Genomic DNA, 25,422 nt, shown 5'->3' with positions numbered 1-25,422 from the left:
AATAGGTGACTGGGTGCAGGGTACAGAGCACCGCCAGATGACTGTCCTTTCAGGGGTTTTGCCAGTTGAGTGTAGCCACACAAAAAAAAAGGTGAGTGTCATGCGGGGGAGTTTAGACAGCAAAACGACCAGTAAAGTTGAGGAAAAAGATCGTGGTTTAGAGTACAACACTCCCGAGGAACAAACATGCGTTTCCAGGGTGAGAGTATTTTGTTTTCCCCGGGGAACCGGAGTGAAAGCCCTGTGTTTTATATCCCACCCATCCACCTTCCAAGTAGTTGACAGCAAAAAAAATATGTGGAATACATACAAATTACAATGCAATAATTTCCATAGCTATATGTACGAATGGTCCATGAGAAAAGCCTGAACAACTACCAGTCTATACCAGGCCAATAATGGTAAAAAAAACAATAATGGAGAAAAAGACCGTTTGAGTTTTTTTCCACTGAGAACTTACACCCCATTACACAACCTCATCAATCGCTCCTTGCACTTTCTTGACTGCAGGCTCCACGTTCCTTCCTTTCTTCCACAGGGCCCCATCCTCCGCAAACAGTGACCTACCTATATCTTCTGCTACCTTTGAAAAGACATCATTGATCATAATGATGAAAAGTAGCGGGCTTATCACATTGCCTTGAGGTGTGCCATTTCCAATGTGTACTGATTTGACAAGTCTGATACAATCTTACTTTGATTTTCCTTCCAAAACAGAAAATCCTTTAGTTAAAAAAGTCTCCAACTTGACTGACTTTGACTGATCTGTTAGTTTCTCTCTCCTCACTTCTTCCCATGTTACTAAAGCCCTTTTGTCCACATGAATCCTGCCACTTGATCGTTGTTGTAGCTCTCAAACCCCCGTTGCTCCTTTTCCATTACTAGCATTGTTCTGTTCTCTTTACACTCTTACATCTTCTGCATAATGGATCCTTCTTTCCACTCCTACTTTTGGGATTTAATTGTCTCGTCTCATAACCTCACATCCACCATATGCCACATTATGCGCTCCTCCACAGTTACAGCATTTGGGTAGCACCCCTGGTTTTACACTTTTCATACTTGTGGTAAGGAAACCAGGCAAGGATCCATCTAAGCCCACTAGTTATAGGCCAATAGCACTAAGGGTGTCCTGAATACCAGCTTTTGTGCTTTGAGGCTTTGGCACTAATCAACAGCGAATTTTCAAAGATCCATTTGTGGCAGTCGTGGCGGGTGGTACTGATCAGGACTCAGGGCACGTTCAGACCAACAGAAACAGTGATCCAGCAGTGGGAATGTCTCTCCAAAAGATAAATCCGTCTCAAATTTAATACAAACAAAACAAAAAAAATTATATTCGAATCCCATAACTGAAAATCGAATACCTACCAAAACAAACAAATATCCGATTAGTCAAATATTTGGATCCTGCCATGAATAGCACATGATGTGGAAGGAAGGATTGTTAATTAAGCTGCACAAGATGATGTTTTTGTGCAAAGGGTTTTTTCTTTGGAAGCACAATCAAAGTAAAGATTGGATCAGAGTTGTCAAGTCAGTACAATGGCACACCTCAAGGCAGTGTGATAAGCCCGCAACCTTTCATCATTATTATCAATGATGTCTTTTAAAGGTACCAGAAGATATATACTGTAGGTAGGTCACTGTTTGTGGAGGATGGGGCCCTGTGGAAGAGAGGAAGGAAAGTGGAGCATGCAATCAAGAAAGTTTAAAGTTACATATATATGTAGCTGGTAGAACAACCCTGTCTGTTTTTAACAAGCTGTCTGATCATTTTGAGTCGATAGCAGCATGGTTTCGAAAAGTCGTGTCTTTCAACAACACGTTCTCACTCCCAGCGCGTTAAAAACAGACGCTCGGTCCTTTGGGCGCGGTCAGACAGAGGGGGGCTTTCAACTTATTCCAATGTAATCCTATCAGCAGGGTGGGTCGAGTGGGTAAAACAACACACAACTTTTACCCAGGAGACCAAAAGTGACGCCAAGAGTCCCGACCAAGCACGTTTAGATATGAATAACAATGCCAAAGGCACATTCCCAAGCGTCCGTATTTTACGCGTTGGGTAGTGCGAATATGTTGCCCATACAGATGCTAAAGTGTGACTTTTGCGTTGGTGTCTGACGCTGAGAGACACTGAAAGTGTTTGACGAGTTGAGAATGAGAAGGGGGTTTCATACATTACTGCTGCTGCTTGCTGTCTTTGCACATTACTTTGCACTTTATTGTCTGTATTATTAGTGATTTTATGTCTTTAATTGTTATGTTTTTTTGCCTCAGGGAACTGCCACCCACATTTCGTTATATTGTTGTCCGACCCCTCAATTTAATGACAATAATTTCATTTTGTGGACTTATTAGATTGTCTCTTTGGAGCAAGTTTCAACGACGCAACCAAGGTTGTGCATTTTTACCCACATCATTACCACATGTTGAGTTATTTTAAATTGCAGTCACATAATAGTCCATAAAAACATTAATTTATTTGGTTTAAAATAACTTAATTAGCATTTTATTGGTTTGCTTTTTTATTTTCTTTGCTGAATCTTTGTTTTTGGGAAAATAAACCCAACTTTTTATCTTTAAAGCTGTGTTCCTTGACTGCTGGATCCATGACAGACTCAACAATGGTACAGAGGGGAACTACTACTGACAGTACAGCTGGTAGTTGAGTTTGTCTCCCAGCCTGGTTCCTGCCAGGTGTTTGTTGAAGGCTTCGTCCATCTCTCGGCTCTGTTCTGGTGTGAAGTGGTTCTTCCAGTCCCCGACCTCGCCTGCTCGGAGACAAAAATATCATGCAGTTGAACCCTCTGATGTTCTTTTGGATTTTATTCTCAAAGTTACAAAGTTATATTCTGTATCTGCACCACTCGAAGGTTAATATCAATTTCATGTTTTAAGATATAAATGCCAAATAAATCATGCAGTCACGGTAAATGCAGGTCGTTCTCATGAACCACTCGTACATATAGCTACAAAAAGTAATGTACCGTACTTCGTATGTATTCCATGTATTTATTAGCCTACTGCATGCCCCACAATGAGAGCTGCTGTATGTGCAGTAAATACGCAAATTGCAGTTTAGTTTAAAACCAATGCATTCAACGGATAAAACGGTTAAGTAAAGGTGCTCCGCTCTGCGATCTTCTGCACCTGAGCCTCCGTCAGGCTGAAGCCGAAGAAGGTGGAGATCTGACGCACGCCGTCGCTCAGGTCCTGCAGGACAGGAAGCAGAATCAGAGCCGTTACACACGGACACTTCTACTCAGTGTTGACTGGGACCGGTTGTCTCCATGCAGCAAGGGTTTAACTTTCTGCAGGATAATTTTTCATAGAAATGAACTGTTAACGTGGCCTTTAAAGGGGTGATAGAATGCAAAACCGATTTTACCCTGTCATAGTTGAATAACAACAGTTCGGTGGGTAAATAGGACATACATAGAAGCTCAAAATCCCACTGACACCCCTTTACTATGAAAATCTCATATATTGAAACTGCCGCTGAAAACGGGCGAATCTCAACAAAGCTGGAAGTTGACGTCAACCTCCCAAAAACCGGAAAAACGGTCACGCCCCAACATTTACATAGGCTACACTACTGACCTGAGATCAGGTAGTCTTCTGAATCTAGCTAGGTCACGCAGATCTCTGCTATTCCATTACAAAATTCACTTCTGAAACTTTTTTATGCGAGAAATCAACTATGTCAATGTCAAATATGGGCCGCTTTCCAAAAATGGATGGCTAATTGCAAATTTTGTCTGAGTGTGTGTCGGAGTTCAGCGCAGTGCTGCCTGTGTTGCTGCCTCGCCGCCCGGCCTGCCTTCCTTCACACACCCCGGCCTGCTCTGTGGTACTTGGAGCTCCCGCCACGGCCAGCCCACAGCACTCCATACCGCGCAAAGTCACCGTCTCTTGGGCTAATGACAACCAAATGCCCCTGCCCTGACAGAGCTCCAGGGCCTGCAGCTCCCCTCTTCCTGCTAGCTAAATGCCCAGTGTGTGTGACTGAGAGCGCGGTCAGCGAGCTTGTTACGCCAGCATTCTCTTACCACAGGTTCCAGTTAATCTTTTAATGTGTGTAATTATCATGTGTTGAGTTATTTAAACAAACGATTGGGGAAATAAACGCCGCTTGTCCGCGAGTCTCATTGATAGAGCCTGCGGCTGGATGTAGCTCTATCAATGAGAGCTAGCTAGCCTCTTCTTAGAATTCCTCTGAAATTCACAAATATTCATTAACTTGAAATCGGACACCGTTGTTAGCTTTATAAGATATTTAGCTAGATGTTGTATACGTGGCGTGACGAAATTCAAACTGTAAATATACTCGAATTATGATCAAAAATGAAGCTAACTATCCGTGATTTGTAGCTACACTGTAGCTAGGATTGAAGTGACAGTTGCAGCTAACGAAAGCCCTACTCTTCACAAATATTCATTAATTTGAAATCGGACACCGTTGTTAACTTTATAAGACATGTAGCTAGATGTTGTATACGTGGCGTGACGAAATTCAAACTGTAAATATACTTGGAATGACGCCGAAAATGAAGCTAACTATCCGTGATTTGTAGCTACAAATCTACATCCAGCCGCAGGCTCTATCAATGGGACTCGCGGACAACTGGCGTTTATTTCCCCAATTGTTTGTTTAAGTAACTCAACACATTATAATTACACACATTAAAAGAGTAACTGAAACCTGCTGGCGTAACAAGCTCGCTGACCGCTGTAGAGTATTTACGTGTTTCAGAATCTCTGAAGAAGGAGAGGCTGGGGTCCAGATGAAAGGTTAACACAAAGATTTATTAATAAAAATGATAAGCCAAAATACAGAGAATTACGCTGCAGCGGGCCTTGAAAATAGTTGCTTAACCCTTAAGTTTCCACATCTATTTCGCCTCGAATCACGGTTGCCCCCCTGCTTTATTCCTCCAATCCCAGGGGCGGTTACTTTTCTCCTTCGTGAGTAAGAGCCTTCCTCATAGGCTCTTTGTTGGCATGGTGACAGGTTGGACGCGTCTTGTTGGTTTTCTTCGCTGTCCAATTAGGAAGGACATGCTCTAAATTCTGCCCCCTAGGTGTCATTTGTACCCAGAGATCAATAGGATCTAACATGCAGATGTCGAGTCCTTACAAGTTTACAGGAATTAACATTCTATTGTCCTAGGGAGAGTGTCTTTAGGGTTCCTGAAGATCACCAGCGTCTGTACAACACATGAAAAAAGAATATGGAGAGAAGAAAATCAAAACGTCATAAAAGAGAAATAAAAATCATGCCTAATCAACTGTTTTCATGCCTGATCAACTGCACTATAATATGATAATAATACTTTGTTTTTCTTTCACTGTGCAGAGGTGTTGAAACTTACTTTAGTTTTCTTTGCATTGAAGGATTTGGGGATGTTGTCGGGGAGCAGGTGAGTCCCCAGTAACCACGGAGAGGGCATCTCATCCAGGACCTGAAGGGGGAGGTCATCTTTATCTATTACAATATACTTTTATGTGCTGCTATTCATCAGACGCAGACGTTGTTATTGTGAATTAAACATGATCAGGACGAGTATGATTATATGATCAATCATCAACCTAGTTATTTAGATCCATCATAAAAGATTAGATAAGAGACTAGAAGCATCAGGCACGTTACAAACGAAGAACTCCTGCAAAGAGAGGAAATAAAAACTGCTTTCAAGGAGCAGGAAACTTTTAGTAGATTATCACTTGCTGTCAGATCAACGGAGTGAAGTAGAAAGTGGCATGAAAAGAAAATGCTCAAGTAAAAGTACTTCAAATTAAAACTTAAAGCTTTAGGGCTCTATATCTTGCACCCGGCCCAGCGCAAAGCTCGATGCAAGTGTCTTTGCAGTCAGTTGTCAATTTCCCGTCCAGTGCCCACGTCGTTTAAATACTTTAAATGTACTGGTCTTACAGGGAGGTGTGTTCAGGTGCATTCTGGGCATGCTGGTCTTACAGGGAGGTGTGTTCAGGTGCATTCTGGGCATGCTGGTCTTACAGGGAGGTGTGTTCAGGTGCATTCTGGGCATGCTGGTCTTACAGGGAGGTGTGTTCAGGTGCATTCTGGGCATGCTGGTCTTACAGGGAGATATGTTCAGGTGCATTCTGGGCATGCTGGTCTTACAGGGAGGTGTGTTCAGGTGCATTCTGGGCATGCTGGTCTTACAGGGAGGTGTGTTCAGGTGCATTCTGGGCATGCTGGTCTTACAGGGAGATATGTTCAGGTGCATTCTGGGCATGCTGGTCTTACAGGGAGGTGTGTTCAGGTGCATTCTGGGCGTGCTGGTGTTACAGGGAGGTGTGTTCAGGTGCATTCTGGGCGTGCTGGTCTTATAGGGAGGTGTGTTCAGGTGCATTCTGGGCGTGCTGGTCTTACACGGGAGGTGTGTTCAGGTGCATTCTGGGCGTGCTGGTCTTACAGGGAGGTGTGTTCAGGTGCATTCTGGGCATGCTGGTCTTACAGGGAGGTGTGTTCAGGTGCATTCTGGGCATGCTGGTCTTACAGGAGTATGTCAGGTGCATTCTGGGCATGCTGGTCTTACAGGGAGTGTGTTCAGGTGCATTCTGGGCTGGTGTTACAGGAGGTGTGTTCAGGTGCATGGGCTGGTCTTACACGGAGGTGTGTTCAGGTGCATTCTGGGCGCTGGTCTTACAGGGAGGTGTGTTCAGGTGCATTCTGGGCGCGCTGGTCTTACAGGGAGGTGTGTCAGGTGCATTCTGGGTAGCTGGTCTTACAGAGGGTGTGTTCAGGTGCATTCTGGGCATGCTGGTCTTACAGGGAGGTGTGTTCAGGTGCATTCTGGGCATGCTGGTCTTACAGGGAGGTGTGTTCAGGTGCATTCTGGGCGTGCTGGTGTTACAGGGAGGTGTGTTCAGGTGCATTCTGGGCGTGCTGGTCTTATAGGGAGGTGTGTTCAGGTGCATTCTGGGCGTGCTGGTCTTACAGGGAGGTGTGTTCAGGTGCATTCTGGGCGTGCTGGTCTTACAGGGAGGTGTGTTCAGGTGCATTCTGGGCGTGCTGGTCTTACAGGGAGGTGTGTTCAGGTGCATTCTGGGTGTATTGCTATGTTGAGGCAGCAGGAAGTGATCGCTCCATTGACCAACAAAAACCTGGTCTAAAGTCAATAACGCAGCATTTCATTGTTATTTTAACAGAGCATTAGTAAAATGCTCCTAGGCTCGTACACAGCAGCACACACACTATGCTTGTTACACACACAGGGACGCACAGCACTCATTACTTAGAATTCCTCATGGGGGAGACAGAAAATACACACTATAGCTTTAAGTACAGCACTTGAGTAAATGTACTTAGTTACATTCCATCACTGACACACACACACACACATGCATCCAATGAGTACCTTTACCACATCCGGTCCATAAAGTTCGATCAGCGGCGGCATCTCGGATTCAATTTTAATTCCCGTCGCCTCTGCAATGATCTTCCTCAACACCCCCGACGTCCAGTTAAAACCTGCACACACACGCACACACACACACACACACACACACACACACACACACACACACACACACACACACACACACACACACACACACACACTTATGTGGTGACTCCGCATCACAGTTAACAGATGGGGAAACATCAGTCAAATCTCTCACCACATTTGGGGTAAGCCACCAGCATGACGTCGTCCTCTCTGGCCTCCATGTTCTGCAGAGCCTTAAAAGTTTCCTCGGGGCGAAAGGTTCAGCTTCTCCTCGTCCCTAATCTCCATCTGCATCTGCATCCTGGACTGCACGTTGGTGACAAAGTCGCTGGTGTTCATCCTGATTCAGCACAGTGTGAAGCTTCACAGATCACAAACTCAAAGGCAATTATCCAAAAACAACTGAAACAGGAATGTTTAAATAGTGTAGCAGCACGTTAATACACCTGCAGGGAAATGTGGTGAGGGCAAACCTTAAGCTCAACCGGTTCTACAACAGGTTTGATTGCCCTGCTCCTGCTGCTACCACAGACCAGCCACAAATCACAGATGCATCCCTCCCCCCAATACTAAACAAAGGGACCCACCTTCCTCCCATCATCACGGCGCATCAGGTTTGATTGATTGATTTATTAGACAGTAACAGAAATAAATGCATAACAAGATGCCAACACAGTGACATTGTACATTTATCAGAACTGTCGAGGATAACACAACAAAGTTACAAACTTATTTCCATTGTGGTCCTTGAGGTCAGAGGAGAGCTGAGTAGACTTCGCCCAAGGAAAGCAGCCGGCCCAGACTGAGTGTGTCCCAGACTGCTCAAAGCCTGTGCTGTGGAACTGGGGGAGCCTCTGCAGCATGTCTTCAACCTGAGCCTCTGACTGGGGAAGTCACCAGCACTGTGGAAGACATCATGTCTCATCCCATTTCCAGTGAGCTAAATGACTTTAGGCCAGCTACTTCACATCCTCAGACCCCAAGTCAGCCACGCACTCGACCGGCTCCAGTTTGCATACCAGGAGAAGATGGGCATGGAGGATGCCATCATATACCTACTGCACAGAGTGCAATCTCATCTGGACGAGGGGAAAAGTGCTGTGAGAATCATGTTCTTTGATTTCTCTAGCAACTTTAACACCATTCAGACAGTCAGATTGAGAGACAAGCTTGTGCAGATGGGGGTTGATGCTCACCTGGTATCCTGGATAACAGACTACCTGACGGAGAGTCCACAGTTCGTCAGGCTGAAGGACTGTTTCTCAGAGACTGTGATCTGCAGCACCGGAGCGCCTCAGGGGACTGTGCTTTCACCGTTCCTGTTCACCCTGTATACTTCTGACTTCAGCTACAACTCTGAGTCATGCCACATGCAGAAGTTTTCGGACGACACTGCAATTGTGGGGTGTATCAGGGATGGACAGGAGGACGACTACAGGAACCTGGTGGATGACTTTGTGCAATGGTGCAGGCTCGACCATCTGCAGCTGAACACAACAAAGACCAAGGAGTTGGTGGTTGATTTCAGGAGATCTAAGCCACATATGCTACCAGTCTCCATTGAAGGGATCAATGTGGAGGTGTTCAGCACATATAAGTATCTGGGGGTACACCTGGACAACAAACTGGACAGGTCAGCCAACACGGATGCGCTGTATCGGAAAGGGCAGAGTCGGCTTTACTTCCTGAGGAAGCTGCGGTCATTCAATGTCTGCAGTAAGCTCCTCTGGATGTTTTACCGGTCAGTCATTGCCAGTGTCCTGTTTAATGCTGTGGTGTGCTGGGGAGGCAGCATTAAGAAGAGAGATGCTGGGCGACTGAACAGGCTGGTATAAGGAAAGCTGGCTCTGTTGCTGGCTTAGTGAAATATTACCAGTCTAACGGGACTCCTAGCGGCCATTACAGAGTGGCACAGGTGGGACATGAAAGGTACACATGGTGTATGCACACACTCTATAAATTACTGGCGCACACAGAGCCTGAAAAGTTAAATGGATGTGTGTAGTAAAAATGAGTGTGTACTGTGTTGCTATTTTTGGAAACTGTTCATTGTCAGTAAGAGACTTTACAGAGAAATGAATGTGTTTAAATAATGTTTTGTTTATTTAAAGCACATTTAAGAGTGTACATGTAAGCTTCTGTTATTATACACTATACTACTATATGACGATGCAATGCACAAAAAAAATATAAAACAAATAATAAATATTACTTCGACCGTAATATGTACTATATGTTCACCTGAAAATGAGTAATTGTTGTAACTGTGCATGCATACAAATATCTTTTTGCATTCATTTTAAATACAACAATTCTCGGTGGAGCTACTGGATAAATAGATAGATAGACAGATAGATAGATAGATAGATAGATAGATTTTTTATTGATCCCAAAAAATGGGAAATAACGGTGCAGCAGCAAAATATCAGACACACAGCACACAGAGAAAACATCGTTGTCTGAGTGATCATTTCTGTCTCGCATTTCCAGACTGTTACATTCACATGTATATTTTCTTTCCCCTACGAGAGTTTTGCAAGTTGTTGTTCTTTTTGTCAATAAAAAATAGAAAACAAAATTCTAGTCTGCCAGAAGGCTATAGGTTAAATAATTTTCTATCTGTATACTCTATTGAGATGACTACGATAATAACAGCTCTTAGGTGGATTGAAGAGGTTAAACCATGTGAGAGCTGTAATCTGTACAGATTCCATGGCAGCTATTCATAGCCTAGATACAGGTCACTCATCAAGGGAAGATTTGATTATTGAAATTAAAAACATTTACTATTGCATTTCAGGAACCTTACCTTGGTATCACTATTCAGTTTTGTTGGGTTCCAGCTCATATAGGTCTTACAGGAAACGAAGAGGCTGATAAAATGGCGAAAAAGATGCTGAAAAACAAATGTATAGGAAGTAATGTTCCACTGGGGAAGGGTGAAGCCAAATCCATAATTAAGTCTGAAAATATGCAACGATGGCAAACTAAATGGGAGGCAGAGTTTAATGCTAGACACTACCATAAATTACAGAAGACTGTGACCGGGAAAAGGGTTACTTCGCTGAGTTTACACAGAAGGGAAGAAGTGGTCTATACCAGACTTAGATGAGGTCACACAGGATTTAATGCCACCTTACAAATAGTAGGTACTGGTACTGGCTTATGCATAGAATGCCAAGACAAAGAAGATGTAGAACATGTACTTTTTGTATGCGAGAAATATAATGATAGTAGAATAAACTGGCAGGAAAGAGGAGGAGAGGAAAGAGAGAACGCAATACATGATATACTTGAAGAACAAGGTATGACGGAGACTTGAAGCTTTATTTATTTTTCTTCATAATACTGGTTTAATGAAAAGAATATGTTTTTCATGTTATGTTATTTTATTTTATTTATTTATTTGTGTCTGTTTGTCTGTTTCTAGCCTAGACTCTATGACAGGGGTCTTCAATGTTTTTTTTAAGCCAAGGACCCCTTAACTGAAAGAGAGTTGGAGCAGGGACCCCCTACTACATATATTGTATAAAATGAAGTTGCATATTAAACTGGGGCTACAATAACATGTAGGACAGCTTAAAGCCTTTATACATACTTTTTTTGCATATAATACTTATAATATAGAATAATAATTGTTGGCAAGCTTTTATAAATCATGTTTTATTGTTAAACATGCATGTGGCCTTAGTGACTACCTTACTTATAGGCCAGTAAGCAGTGGAGATTTGAATTCATGTAAAAACTTTTTTTTATTTTATTTTTATTTTTAAACTTTCAGAAATTAACAATAATTTGGAGGCTCCCCTGCTTTGACTCTGAGGACCCCCTAGGGGTCCCGGACCCCCTGTTGAAGATCCCTGCTCTATGACGTTCATGGTATTACACACTCCTGTACAGTTGGTGGCGGTATAATACAAAAATAATAGTCTGCTAAAAAAAAGTAGAAGAAGAAGAAGCCAGAAGAAGAAGAAGAAGAAGAAGAACAGGAAGAAGAACAGGAAGAAGAACAGGAAGAAGAACAGGAAGTCCAAAATGGCGATGGACGGAATGATGTCCACGTCCTCGGGTCTTTCCTACCACAACACCGGGGACTTTTACCCCCGAAAGTTGGGGCCGAAGCCGGACGTGGTGCCGTCCGGGGTCACCGAGAGGAAAGTGGGGCCGCTGGACAAACCTGACATGGTGTCGGTGGATGTCATTAACGTCAACGATTCAGGTTTGTTATGCTAACAGGCTAACAGGCTAACGGATAACAACAACACGTAGTCAAACAGGCTAAGTTAAGCTAACAGCTGATTCTGGTTTTAGCTGTGAACTTTAGCGAATATTTCAGATTATTCTATTAGCTGACTGGACACTTCACACACTAGCGGTGTCTTTAATGGTCCGGTTCAGATGAATGCTAAAGTTTGGGCACGTTTTGTGTAACGTTATCACTAAATCAAGCTAACGTTAGCATGGAACCAACTGTCAGCCAGTTTGAGACAGTTTTAACGTCTACAAAAGCGCTTAAAACGGCAAGTAACGTTAGTTAGGGAGGTAATTTGATCCAGTTTATGAGCTGGAGTTTAATTTGTATTTGTTAGGTTTTTATTTGCTAACTTACAAACACATGTCAACAAGTTAACTAGCTAACTAACTACGCTAACTACTATTTAGGTTTTATTTGTCAGTTAATCTGTCAGAACTGGAAATCTGAGTTTGGATTACATTACTGTCTGCAGTAGATTAAGTATGAGCTAAGCACTCAGATGCTTAACTGCAGTTATAACCAGTGTTTTAGTTGTAGAGCTGGGCAGTATATTGATATTATATCGATATAGTGATATGAGACTAGATATCGGCTTAGATTTTGGAAATCGTAATATCGTAAATGGTTTAAGTGTTGTCTTTTCCGGTGTTTAAAGGATGCATTACAGTAAATTGATGTCATTTTCTGTGTTACCAGACTACTCTAGCATTAGCACTATAGCATAACTAAAATGTTTTACCCAGACATGTCCACATTACTGAAGATAACAAATCTTAAATGTCATTGTGAAGATATTTTGTTAAAGCACCAATTGTCAACCCTATAATATCGCCACAATATCGAAATTCAATTCAATTCAAAGAGTTTATTGTCATATGCACAGACAGAAAGCATGTTTCCCTGCACAATGAAATTCTTACTTTGCCGTCCACACTAAATGTCATACAATAAATACAATATCATAGAAAAATAAGGCAATAAAGTTAAAATAGTACATAGTACATACATCATAGAAATCGAGGTATTAGGACAAGAATATCGCGATATGTGATTTTCTCCATATCGCCCAGCCCTGTGTAGTTGAGTCACCAACTGTCGAGCCCGACTCAAGTCAAGATTTTAGTTCTATGGTCTGAGTCGAGTCACAAGTCTAGAGAATAGTAGTCTCGCTTTGCCAGACCTTCCTCTACAGCGCTGCGGAGGAGGAGGGTCTGACTAGTCCACACAGCACTCTGGGATGGGAGAAAAACATGCTCTGGTTTATTGGCATTTCTTTTAACCAATCACAATCATCTTGGGGGCGGGGCTAAGCTCCGGACGGAGCCACGGTGCCTCTGCTAAATAGCCTCTGGAAGGAACTGGTTTTGGTGGAACATGTGGACGTTCAGAAGTAGTTTTAGTCGTGCGAGAGAAAACTCCGATTGGACAGATAGTCTAGCTAGCTGTCTGGATTTACCCTGCAGAGATCTGAGGAGCAGTTAACCAGAGTCCTCACAAATCAGCCGGAGGTTAGAACGCCAACACAGAGGAAGGGGGACGCACATCCAGCCGACAATGAGTTAAATCCAGGGGAATATCTGAGGGCAACGGAGCAATCCCAGAAGTGGAACACAGTGGATATAGACTAAGAGAATAGCGACTTCAGTTGGACTCGAGTACTCTCATAAAAGTAGTCAGAAACTTCATCCAAATTCAGAGTTTGATTTCATGAATGCTCGAGTCTGATTTCATAAATCATTGAGTCTGAGTCCAAGTCCAATCAGTGTCACTAGTCCAGAAAATAGCGACTTGAGTATTCCATCACTGGTTAAAACTAGAGCACATTAAGCATAATACACATATTAAAGCTGCTAAATTACACCATCGGCCAAGATTAGCTGCTAAACTATTCCTAATAAACTCAACCAAAATATTTTGGCTGCTAACCTGAATTCAAAATGACACACACACACACACACACACACACACACACACACACACACACACACACACACACACACACAAGGACAAACACACACACACACACACACACACACAGACACACACACACACACACACACACACACACAGACGCACACACACACACAGAGACGCACACAGACACACACACACACACACACACACACATACACACACACAGACACACACACACTCACAGACACACACATACACAAATAGTTGTGATTAACAATATAGTTGTCTCTTTCTGTCAAATTTTAAAATATTTATTTATATATTTTACTTTTGCAAGAATGCCGGAATACATCTTTTGGTTAAATCTGTGTCATGTGACCCAGATAATGTAATAACACAAGTACATGAAGTGTGAAGTAAAGCTCACCTCTTTATTGTCATAAAACATTTGTATTTGTTTCTTAAATAAACCCAGTATGAACTTTCAGCGTGTCGTGCTGCCTCTCAGGTTGTGTTTTGTTGATGTTATTCCATGTTGACGGTGGTTTCTGCATTCTTCCACAGATGTCCACATGCACAGGAAGAAGCATGAGCAGGACACGTACGTCTTGGTGAGTGTCTCCGGAGGTTTATTGGTTTGGATGGATGGATGGATGGATGGATGGATACTCTATTGATCCCCAAGGAGAAATTCGAGGTCCCAGTAGCTTACAGACATCACACACAACATACACATACATCATAAACAGGATGATAAACAACAAATCCACATGAATAATATGGACAATAAGAGAAAAGATACTAAATAACAAATCCACATGAATGTACTATAAGGGATGCATAAGCATGAGAGGCTTGCAGGGACTGGCTGTCTGTCTGTCTGTCTGTCTGTCAAGCATGGTTATGTGCTCTATGAGAGGGGGTGTGTGTGTCAGTCTGCATGGTAAGGTGCTCTATGAGAGGGGGTGTGTGTATCAGTCTGCATGGTAAGGTGCTCTATGAGAGGGGGTGTGTGTATCAGTCTGCATGGTAAGGTGCTCTATGAGAGGGTGTGTGTATCAGTCTGCATGGTAAGGTGCTCTATGAGAGAGTGTGTGTGTATCGGTCTGCATGGTAAGGTGCTCTATGAGAGAGTGTGTGTGTATCAGTCTGCATGGTAAGGTGCTCTATGAGAGGGTGTGTGTGTGTCAGTCTGCATGGTAAGGTGCTCTATGAGAGGGTGTGTGTGTGTCAGTCTGCATGGTAAGGTGCTCTATGAGAGGGTGTGTGTGTGTCAGTCTGCATGGTAAGGTGCTCTATGAGAGGGTGTGTGTGTGTCAGTCTGCATGGTAAGGTGCTCTATGAGAGGGTGTGTCATGGTGATGGTGCAAATAAGTCCAGTAGTGCAGGGATATGTAAACATAGTAATATAAAAAATTATAGCAGTGCAAGGATAAGTGTAACAAATAGACAGCATTAAATATGGCCATTGTAAGGGAATAAAGTAGACAGTAGGATAGACACAAATCATCAGATGAATTATCGTTGAGGCACAAACTCTTTATTTATTTTTTTGTTGCAGGCTGTTTAATTGATTGGTTATGGTGATATTTTATACATGCATGCAAATTCACCTTCTCTGAAAATGTTAGATTTAGTGAACCGTGCTGCGTCGCGATTTGTCTCTGATTCGGGTCTCTGCAAAACATCATTGCAGTTTGTATGAGGAAGTTTGTCTTCTTCACACAACCGAAGAATGAAGCACTGCCGCATTGCACAAACTGCCTTCTTATTACCTGACACCTAAATACCTACCTAATCGGTAGCTGCAACCTTGGATCTCACGGACAGATCATGTACGTCATTCCTCCAGCCCGTACTGCGTTTTGGTGAAAGTGCTTTTAAAGTTTTTGCTCCGTCATCTTGGTGTGAGCTACCGAGTTATCTTAAAGTAGATCATTTTATTTGCATGGACGATTTTTAAAAACGGGATCAAGGACTTTCTGACCACTGAATGCACAGGTCCTGCACATGTTTGACTTCATTTGATAACGTTTCTTGCTGTATAAGACACTTGTACAGCTTTAAAAAGAAAAAATGTATGCAACGAGCCTGAGTGGTTTTTGAATCCCTCCAAGAAGAGAATCATCTGCAGATATGTTGGATTGTTGTTTGTGTGTCTTCTCCGGTCGTCTTCCTCATCCTACTACTTCTCCGTCACTCAGTTTTGCAAGATGAAAACTGTAGAATCCAGTTGAGCTGAAGTCAATCAGATACACTGACACACCACTGGGTGGCAGCGCAGGCCACGCGTTGTCTCCACCTCTGCTGTAACACCACAGATTTTATGAACTTAAATGGCCCTAAACGTCGTTCCTGACAACTGTTCAGAGATATTTGAGCCGGCATTTTACTTCCCTGCACACCATTTCTTCACTAAAATGAAGTGTCCTCTATTCTCACGTTTAAAAGTTAGTTTAGCTTCAAGATTCTAGAGGTTTGTTGTCATATGCACAGTAAAGACAGCTTCCTGGAGGGTCAAACTCAACTTCACTAAGGGCCAGACTGGAAAATAAGAATCCCATCAAGAGCCAGACATGTTTAGTTTACTGACACGCTTTTAATTAAGAGAAACAGTCAAATAATTTTCCTGTATTATTGCCTGTCTTATTTAGCTTTCTCACTCAGACTTTGGGCCTCATAAAGCCCCGAAAAAAGTCAGCAAAAAAGATCCTTAGCCATCATACAAAAAGCAACAAAAGCCTTTGTTGAAAAAGTGACAAAATTGTATAAAAAAGTTACAAAAACATTGAAAAAAAAGTGGCAGAAACAAAAAATGTCAAATGTCGGAAAATAGTGACAAATGTTGGTTAAAAAAAAAAAAACTGGGTCAAAATTTATTGTGAACCTAAATTGATATTGCGGGCCGAATCAAAATCTGCGACAGGCCGTGCAATGAAAAGCTTACTCTTCCAGTCTTCCTTACACAACAAATAAAACATGGAGAATAATACAATGAAGCTTAGACAAAACAATACAAAGTTGTAATAAATGTAAAAGGGGGTGGTATTAAAAAAAAAAAACGTATAAAGTGCACTGTGTACATCTCTGTTTGACGTGTAGGGTGTGAGGTAATTATTATTCATTTTGTTTTAATTTGCAGGGCACCATTCATCCATTCAGGAAGACGCACAAATCCTTCTTTGGAAAACTCAAGCAAGAATTCAGACTGGTCACTTCAGATAGACGGGTAAGTGAAAAACCAAATGTCCCACTCTGTTCCCTTTTTTTTTTTTTTTTTTAAACATCAGATCTAATCGTGTCGTCTCTGGTACTTTTTGGCTTAATTTCTTTTATCATCCGCCGACTAAATCCGCCTGGTTATCGTCATCCGAACCTGTCTTTTCTCCTGGTTTTTCACCCTGCAGTTAGCGTCTGGAGAATCCTCACTTCTTAATCTTGTTGTGCCGTAATCTGGTTTAGATTCTGTGGCTCATACGCAGACTGGAACCCAAACACCTCCGGTAATCCTGTTTCCCTAGCAGGTCACCATGTTCCAGTGAAAGCAGCAGGGATGAAGTCTCCAGAGTGAAATACCATCAGCGATACACAAGCTGCCTGCTGTTAGATAAGATAAGATAAGATAGATAGATATCTATATCTATATATCTATATCTATATCTATATCTATATATATATATATATATAGATATATATATATATATATATATATATATATATATAGATATAGTATATATATAGATAGATATAGATATATATATATATATATATATATATATATATATATATATATATATATATATATATATATATATATATACCTTTATTGTCTCCTATAGGAGAAATTCATATTGGGCATTCGAGAGAAACCATATGGCGACACATCGCGCACAAACACACAATAAACATACAGTTAACCTACATAGAAACATAATCCTACATCATCTCTTCCAGTGCTTCAATGAAAATCTAATAAACCACACACAATACCCCCCCCTAAACTTTCCTCACAATCACAGAAGAACAGAAGAGAACCCACAACACATCCTCCCCCTCGTATTACACTTAATTTTGATGATTGCACATTTCCCGTTAACTCGCGCTGTGGTAAATACCTTCTGTATTGCACAATGCCCAATTGCGTTATACCATATCAAATATAACATAGCATATGTATAATATATATACAGTATCTCACAAAAAGTGAGTACACCACTCACATTTTAGTAAATATTTCGTTATATCTTTTAATGGGACAACGCTGAAGAAATTACACTATGCTACAATGTGAAGTATTAAGTGTACAGTTTGTATAACAGTGTAAATGTGCAGTCCCCTCAAAATAACTCAACACACAGCCATTAATGTCTAAACCACTGGCAACTAAAGACCTAGAGATTGGCATGGTTTTGTTTCAGTTAGACTAATAGCTGGTTTGATTTGCATTGAGAGAAGATCTTATGGAAAGTACCCCATGCCAATCTCTAGGTATGGTGAAGGTTATGTGATGATGTGGGGGTATGGTGAAGGGTATGTGATGATGGGGGGGTATGGTGAAGGGTATGTGATGATGTGGGGGTATGGTGAAGGGTATGTGATGATGTGGGGGTATGGTGAAGGGTATGTGATGATGTGGGGGTATGGTGAAGGGTATGTGATGATGTGGGGGTATGGTGAAGGGTATGTGATGATGTGGGGGTATGGTGAAGGGTATGTGATGATGTGGGGGTATGGTGAAGGGTATGTGATGATGTGGGGGTATGGTGAAGGGTATGTGATGATGTGGGGGTATGGTGAAGGGTATGTGATGATGTGGGGGGGCTATTTTAATTCCAAAGGCCAAGGGAACTTTATCAGGATGCATAGTATCCTGGATCCATGTAATAACTGGCCTTTCAAAATAAAAGTCTGCCTGCCTCTATGGGAATTTAACATAGGGGTGTACTGACTTTAGTTTCCAGCAGTTTAGACATTAATGGCTGTGTGTTGAGTTATTTTGAGGGGACAGCACATTTACACTGTTATACCAGCAGTACACTTAATACTTCACATTGAAGCAAAGTGTCATTTCTTCAGTGTTGTCCCATTAAAAGATGTAATGAAATATTTACTAAAATGTGAGGGGTGTACTCACTTTTGTGAGATACTGTATATATATTGCACCAGTACCCTATCAGGCATTGCACATCCTATAACCATAATGGTCAGTACCACAAATATTATTTAGTAGTGTTAGTCACACATACATCACTGCAGCCAGTACATACATCCAACATTTCTCGATCGCACATAAAGGCAGCTTTATTTCACGGAAAAGAAGAGAGAGATGAAGGCAGGACACGGTCACCTGTCTCCTGGTCAGTTCAGTGCTTGTGTTTCGTACATGAATGCTCAGCAAGCCAGCGCCTTTTATTCTATTGGCCTCATGCACGGCTGTAATGTTATTATAAGGTACTTTATTGTCCTATACACATAGATGTAGCCAAATTCATTCTCTGCATTTAACCCATCCCTCAAGGGAGCAGTGGGCAGCCATTATCCAGCACCTGGGGACCAACTCCAGATCTGAGCCAGTGCCTTGATCAAGGGCTCTGACTGGAGAACCTAGATGGTGGGGGAAACCCACACAAACATGAGGAGAACATAAAAAAACTCCACACAGAAAGGCCCGGAACGACTAGTGGTTTTCCCGAAGCTACTAGCCACTCAGCTTCCTCGGTTAAGGGAAGCAGAGCGCACAGACCACATGTTTTTAACAGTAAATTGTCCTGCTGCGCGCTATATCTGTACCACTTCTACAAGCTTTTACCTTTTATACAGTCCATGACCTGTACAGACGTAGGGTTGGGTACCGTTTGGATTTTTACGATTCCGATGCCGAACCGGTACTTTTAAAACTATTCCGATTCCTAAACGATTCCTAAACCGATTCTTGAAAAATGACATAAAAGAAAGGCTTTTTATAGTTTTTTTCATTTTTTTATTGAAAATTTAAATTTAACAATATATTAACGTTTTAAAGTACTTAAATATATAATAACTAAACCTAAGTCACCTAACACACAACTACAATAATTTAACAAATAACAGTTACACTATTAACAAGTACCAACAAAATAAATGTTGAGTTGGTATGCCAACCAGCTTCATACTTTAGCAGTTCTTTTGCAGAAAAATGACCATATTTGCCTTCTCTGGCGAGATACTACACCTCTCCTGACTTATGGCATGTCCTGCACAGGAGAAAACTCTCTCAGGTGGTGTCCAAGAGGTCTGTACACACCCAGGTATGAGCATGAAAGGGCAGACAATTTGGGGAGGCTGTCCTGGCCTCCCCCCACCACCAGGCTACAGGGTCTGGTCCTGAACGTTAGACTAGCAGAGTAAGTGTAATATGTTTACTAGCGATCCGGTGCAGTCAGTGAATGGTTAATATGCTTTTACGTCCGTTTTGGTGAGTCCAAAGGGAAAATATGCCATTTTAAAAGTAGCCTTCATTTACGGTAGCTAGCTAACGGTAGACTACAGGAACCGGTACCATAGTGGAACCGGGTTTCGGTACCCAACCCTATACAGACGCAACCGTTGCCTCGGCTTGCCAATGCCGCTGCACACTGGGTCACAGCTGTGTTCCTGTGTCGAGCGGCGGCACAGCGGCACATTACTCCAGTCACAACTGTTACAATATAAAGGCACGCCACACGCCGAAGTCACTGCCGAAATCTACCCGCATTTGGCTGGTGCTAATGTCGAGCCCTGGGTATAACCATAGATTGAGCTTGGTCTGGTGACAGCCAGACTAGGATACTACAACAAACCTACAGCAAACTGAGACTTTCTCTTTCTTCACTTGCTAAATTATCTTTTTTTTTTAAACAGGAAAAACATCATTCATGGCTCAATTCAAACGGGATGAAAACATTATTTGTCTCTCTCTCCGCTCACTACCGTTCATATTTCTTCTGTGTGTCAGCGTTATTGTACTATAATCCACTCTGACCGCATACTGGCGGGGGGTCTGGCTGTCCTATAGAGCCTTGGATTGGATTACACGGTGTCCTACACGGCTTAGGGACCAACATAGTTTGAACCTTCAAAGTTGAGATGTGCTTCCTCAGCGCCTCGTCGCCGTTACCTTTTGTGTCGTCCACGCTAGAGCTGCAACGATGAATCGGTTAAGTTGTCAACTTTTAAATTAATCGCCAGCTATTCTGATAATCGATTAGTCGGTTTGAGTAATTCTTTCAAGGCAAAAGTACAAATTCTCAGCTTGCAGCTTGTTAAATATGAATATTGTTCTAGTTTCTTCTCTCCTCTGTGACAGTAAAACTGAATATTTTCGAGTTGTGGACAAAAGACATTTGAGGACGTCATCTTGGGCGTTTGGGAAACACTGATCCACATTTTTTTTTACCATTTTCTGACATTTTGTAGACCTAACAACTAATCGATTTAATCAAGAAAATAATCAACAGATTAATCGACTGTGAAAATAACCGTTAGGCTACTTGCAGCCCTAGTCCACACATCTGATTTCAGGTATAGTTTGACCGATACAGGGGTTTTTACAGGCTGAAACAGCCGCTTATTTTAACAGCAGAGACCCTGAAAAATGAACGTTAATGCTGAAATCTTTAAATCTGGACATTTAAATGCCTCCAAGATCAGATGTAGTGTTTTCTCTTGGATTAAAGAGCTTCTGAAACAGCATTCAAAGACACAAAGGTGCTTCGGGCTGCCTTTCTGCTCCTCTGAATAACAGTTTGACACAGTATATTAAATTAACTTGAAGCAGATGTGAGTTACTGAGCAGGATAAGGGTAATAAGGGATTGCCCGATGGCTCGGGGCAAGTTACATGCCACTTTGGGCAAGTAACTATAACAACCAAGTTGCCCTTTGGGGCATCATCGTATCATAATCATTTGATTTGGATGTGCCATAGGCCAATCAAGAATTGCGTTGGCGCTAGATGCTTTTGATGATTTTTTCAACATCTTTTGGCACTTTTGATGCTTTCAAAGTTTTACCTTTTTTTTGCCATTTTCTTTTGAAATTGTTAATGTTTTTTGTGTTTTTTTTTGTGTGCTTTTTAAAAAAAAATTCTGATTTAAAAAGAAATTAAATAATAATAATTAACAAAAGAATTTGTATAATTTTTTTTCTTCAATATTACATTTTTTAACATGATTTTTTTTGGGGAAATTTTTGGCCTTTTTATTTTGAAATATTTTGTAATAGTGATGTCCTTCCTCTGTATTTTCCTATAACATTAGCTATAAATGAAATTAGTTAATTGGATTATTTAAAGCATGGAAAGAGATGCTGCGTCTCCCGATGAAACCACCGAGAGGTAACTAAATTAGGTAATTAAAAAGTAGTGGTCCTTAAATCGCGCCTTGAGGGACCCCACAAGTTATTATAATTCTTTTTATGATTATTTTTTGGGCATTTTTGGCCAAGGACAGCTGAATGACTTGCAGCAAAGGGCCGCAGGGCGGAGTCGAACCTGCTGCCCACTGCGTTGAGGAGTAAACCTCTATTTATGGGCACCTGCTCTACCAGGTGAGCTATCTGGGCGCCTTTTTTTTTTATTTATTTTTTTACGTCTCTTTTCACTTGCCCGACTGGAGAAGTGGAAAAAAAAAACCTTAGCGTTGAACCCTGCTGAGGCTTCTTTTTACCAGATGAATAGACAGAACAACATATTTTCAGAGCGGCACAGACAACGATAATGATTCACCACAGCTGTCTGTACAGTGCATGTTTTATAGAGCAGGACATTGGTGCTTGAGCTCATGAGCCACTGTTGCTGTAACAAAATGTCCTGATAAAACTGGAACGGGGACATCGGGGCCGTCTGCAGAGGAAAGACATGACTGGAGGACCGGAGAGTGAGAGAGCCAGGCGTCATCTTGTTTCTGCTGTTGCAACTGAGTCGGAAAACCCCTCTAACAGGCCGCCAGTGGTGCACTGTAACTAAGTACATTTACTCTAGTACTGCACTTAAGTCCAAATGTTGAGGTACTTGCAGCCTTTTCTTTTCATGCCACATTCTACTTTTTACTCCACTACATTCATCTGTTCCAGCTTTATTTACTAGTTACTCTAGTTACTCCGCTACATTCATCTGTTCCAGCTTTATTTACTAGTTACTTTAGTTACTCCGCTACATTCATCTGTTCCAGCTTTAGTTACTAGTTACTCTAGTTACTCCGCTACATTCATCTGTTCCAGCTTTAGTTACTAGTTACTCTAGTTACTCTGCTACATTCATCTGTTACAGCTTTAGTTACTAGTTACTCTAGTTACTCCGCTACATTCATCTGTTCCAGCTTTAGTTACTAGTTACTCTAGTTACTCTGCTACATTCATCTGTTCCAGCTTTAGTTACTAGTTACTCTAGTTACTCTGCTACATTCATCTGTTACAGCTTTAGTTACTAGTTACTCTAGTTACTCTGCTACATTCATCTGTTACAGCTTTAGTTACTAGTTACTTTAGTTACTCTCGCTACATTCATCTGTTCCAGCTTTAGTTACTAGTTACTTTAGTTACTCTGCTACATTCATCTGTTCCAGCTTTAGTTACTAGTTACTCTAGTTACTCTGCTACATTCATCTGTTACAGCTTTAGTTACTTTAGTTACTCCGCTACATTCATCTGTTACAGCTTTAGTTACTTTAGTTACTCCGCTACATTCATCTGTTCCAGCTTTAGTTACTTTAGTTACTCCGCTACATTCATCTGTTACAGCTTTAGTTACTTTAGTTACTCCGCTACATTCATCTGTTACAGCTTTAGTTACTTTAGTTACTCCGCTACATTCATCTGTTACAGCTTTAGTTACTTTAGTTACTCCGCTACATTCATCTGTTCCAGCTTTAGTTACTTTAGTTACTCCGCTACATTCATCTGTTACAGCTTTAGTTACTTTAGTTACTCCACTACATTCATCTGTTACAGCTTTAGTTACTTTAGTTACTCCACTACATTCATCTGTTACAGCTTTAGTTACTTTACACATTTAAGATTTCTGCACACAAAGAGATGATGAGACCATTAAACACACAACTGTTTGGATCCTTTTCCCTTTCCACAATGGGAGGATTCTTCTTTACTTTTTAATACTTTAACTACATTTTCCTGATGAGACTTACACACTTTTGCTAAAGTAACATTTTCAATGCAGGACTTTGACTTGTAACAGAGTATTTTTTACAGTGTGGTGTTAGTACTTTTACCCAGGTAAAGGACCTAAATACTTCCTCCACCGCTGCAGGCTGCAGCCGCTGCCTCTGATTCATTATGTAAGTAGGTTTATTTTGAGAGGAGAACGCGGCCACCCTAGAGACACAGAGCCCCCGATGGCTTCAATCTGAGGAGGATGTTTTTTTGTGAAGCCGCTGCGTTCTGCAGGTTTCAGTCTGGCTTTTCGAAAAAAGTCTCAAAAAAAATGCACGTCCTCCCAGCCTGTTACGATGAAACTGACCTCTCCTCCTTGCTCCTTCTCTCTTCTTCTGAGGCGAATGTGAGTCACGTTCTCTGCCCACCACCATGACGCACATTTCCCCGGCGCTGCCCGGTGATGCGGCAGCGCGGCGCGGCGCTCTGCAGTGATGCAACCCTCTGCCTGGCGTCAGCGGTTGCTCCTTATTTAATACAGTACCTGGTGAGCGAGGCGCTGTACGCGCGCTGCAACTCTGTCACTCCAATGTCACATGTAACCTCAATTTGTTGGCACGCTGTTCTGGCGACGCCGCTGACGGACAGACGGGGGCACCAGAGCGTCAGGATTTAACAACCGTGCACTCTCCTCCAGGCGCTGAGTGTCTGTGTGTGTACGTGAAGGTGGGGGTAGGAGGGGGGGTTGGGAATGTTTTGGGCAAGTGCTGTCTCTCTGTTTGCACACATATACACATACACACATACACATACACACACACACACACACACACACACACACACACACACACTGTGGGTCTCCCATGCCTGTCGCTGGCTAGTGCTGTCACCAGACGCCCCAGTGCTGTCATAACACGGCACACCACAGTAATTGTAGATTTCACAGCACTCGGCGCTCCCCACCACGGCATATGACTCCAACACGAAGTGACAGGCCAGGCACACACACACACACACACACACACACACACACACACACACACACACACACACACACACTAACGCACATGTTCCCTTGTTCCATTTCTCGTTTCTCTTCCCTCTGACACACACAATCGCACTCAATCTTTCTGCTCAGATGGCGAATTTCTACTCAAGGTTTTTATTTTTTTTTATTTTCTCCATTGAAAATTCTGCTGAATTTACTTCCAGGCGGCGCGAGTAAGAACAGTGTTTTGAATGGGCTCCGATACAGGTTGCATGGAGCTAAATCAAGTGGTCTTTCTGGTCTTCTTTTTGTGTAGTTAATTTGTCCACACTTAGGCTACATCTGCACTGCCACGCTTTTGGTTTTAAAAATAAATATCTTTTGCAATGATTACGCCTCGCGTCCGCACTACTGCAGCGTTTTTCCGAGACCCTAAAAGGGAGACCTTTGGAAACACCGCTGCCCCCGTTTTTTGGTTTCAAAACTCCAGGGGTTGCTTTGTAGTCTGGACGGACACAAACGGAGAAATTCGGAAACGATGATGCACGTCAGTCAGTCTTATCGGTTAGGTAGCTTACAGATTTACAGTAACCTTTCCACCTCGTCGTCGCGCCAAGATAATAAATCCTAAAGCTCTTACTTTTCACCGTTGTTGTCCTGTCTTCA

General features: G+C 42.1%; 1 protein-coding gene and 1 pseudogene across 1 annotated transcript in view; one reads left to right on the top strand and one right to left on the bottom strand.

The window, feature by feature from the left end:
- Positions 1-2,644: 2,644 nt before the first annotated feature.
- On the bottom strand, positions 2,645-7,814 carry LOC120548436 (annotated as a pseudogene).
- Positions 7,815-11,473: 3,659 nt separating this feature from the next.
- Positions 11,474-25,422, top strand: part of slc30a6 (solute carrier family 30 member 6) — a 118,138-nt gene continuing 104,189 nt past the window's right edge. Inside the window, exons 1-3 of the mRNA XM_039784696.1 lie at positions 11,474-11,694; positions 14,209-14,255; positions 16,787-16,873. Coding sequence (XP_039640630.1) covers positions 11,511-11,694; positions 14,209-14,255; positions 16,787-16,873 — 318 coding nt within the window. The 5' untranslated portion in view covers positions 11,474-11,510. The remainder of the gene's footprint in view (positions 11,695-14,208; positions 14,256-16,786; positions 16,874-25,422) is intronic.

This window comes from Perca fluviatilis, chromosome 19 (genome assembly GCF_010015445.1).
Source record: "Perca fluviatilis chromosome 19, GENO_Pfluv_1.0, whole genome shotgun sequence".
NCBI classification, from domain to species: Eukaryota; Metazoa; Chordata; class Actinopteri; order Perciformes; family Percidae; genus Perca; species Perca fluviatilis.
The sequence above is the reverse complement of the archived record's forward strand: the minus strand, read 5'-3'. Positions and strand labels throughout refer to the sequence as shown.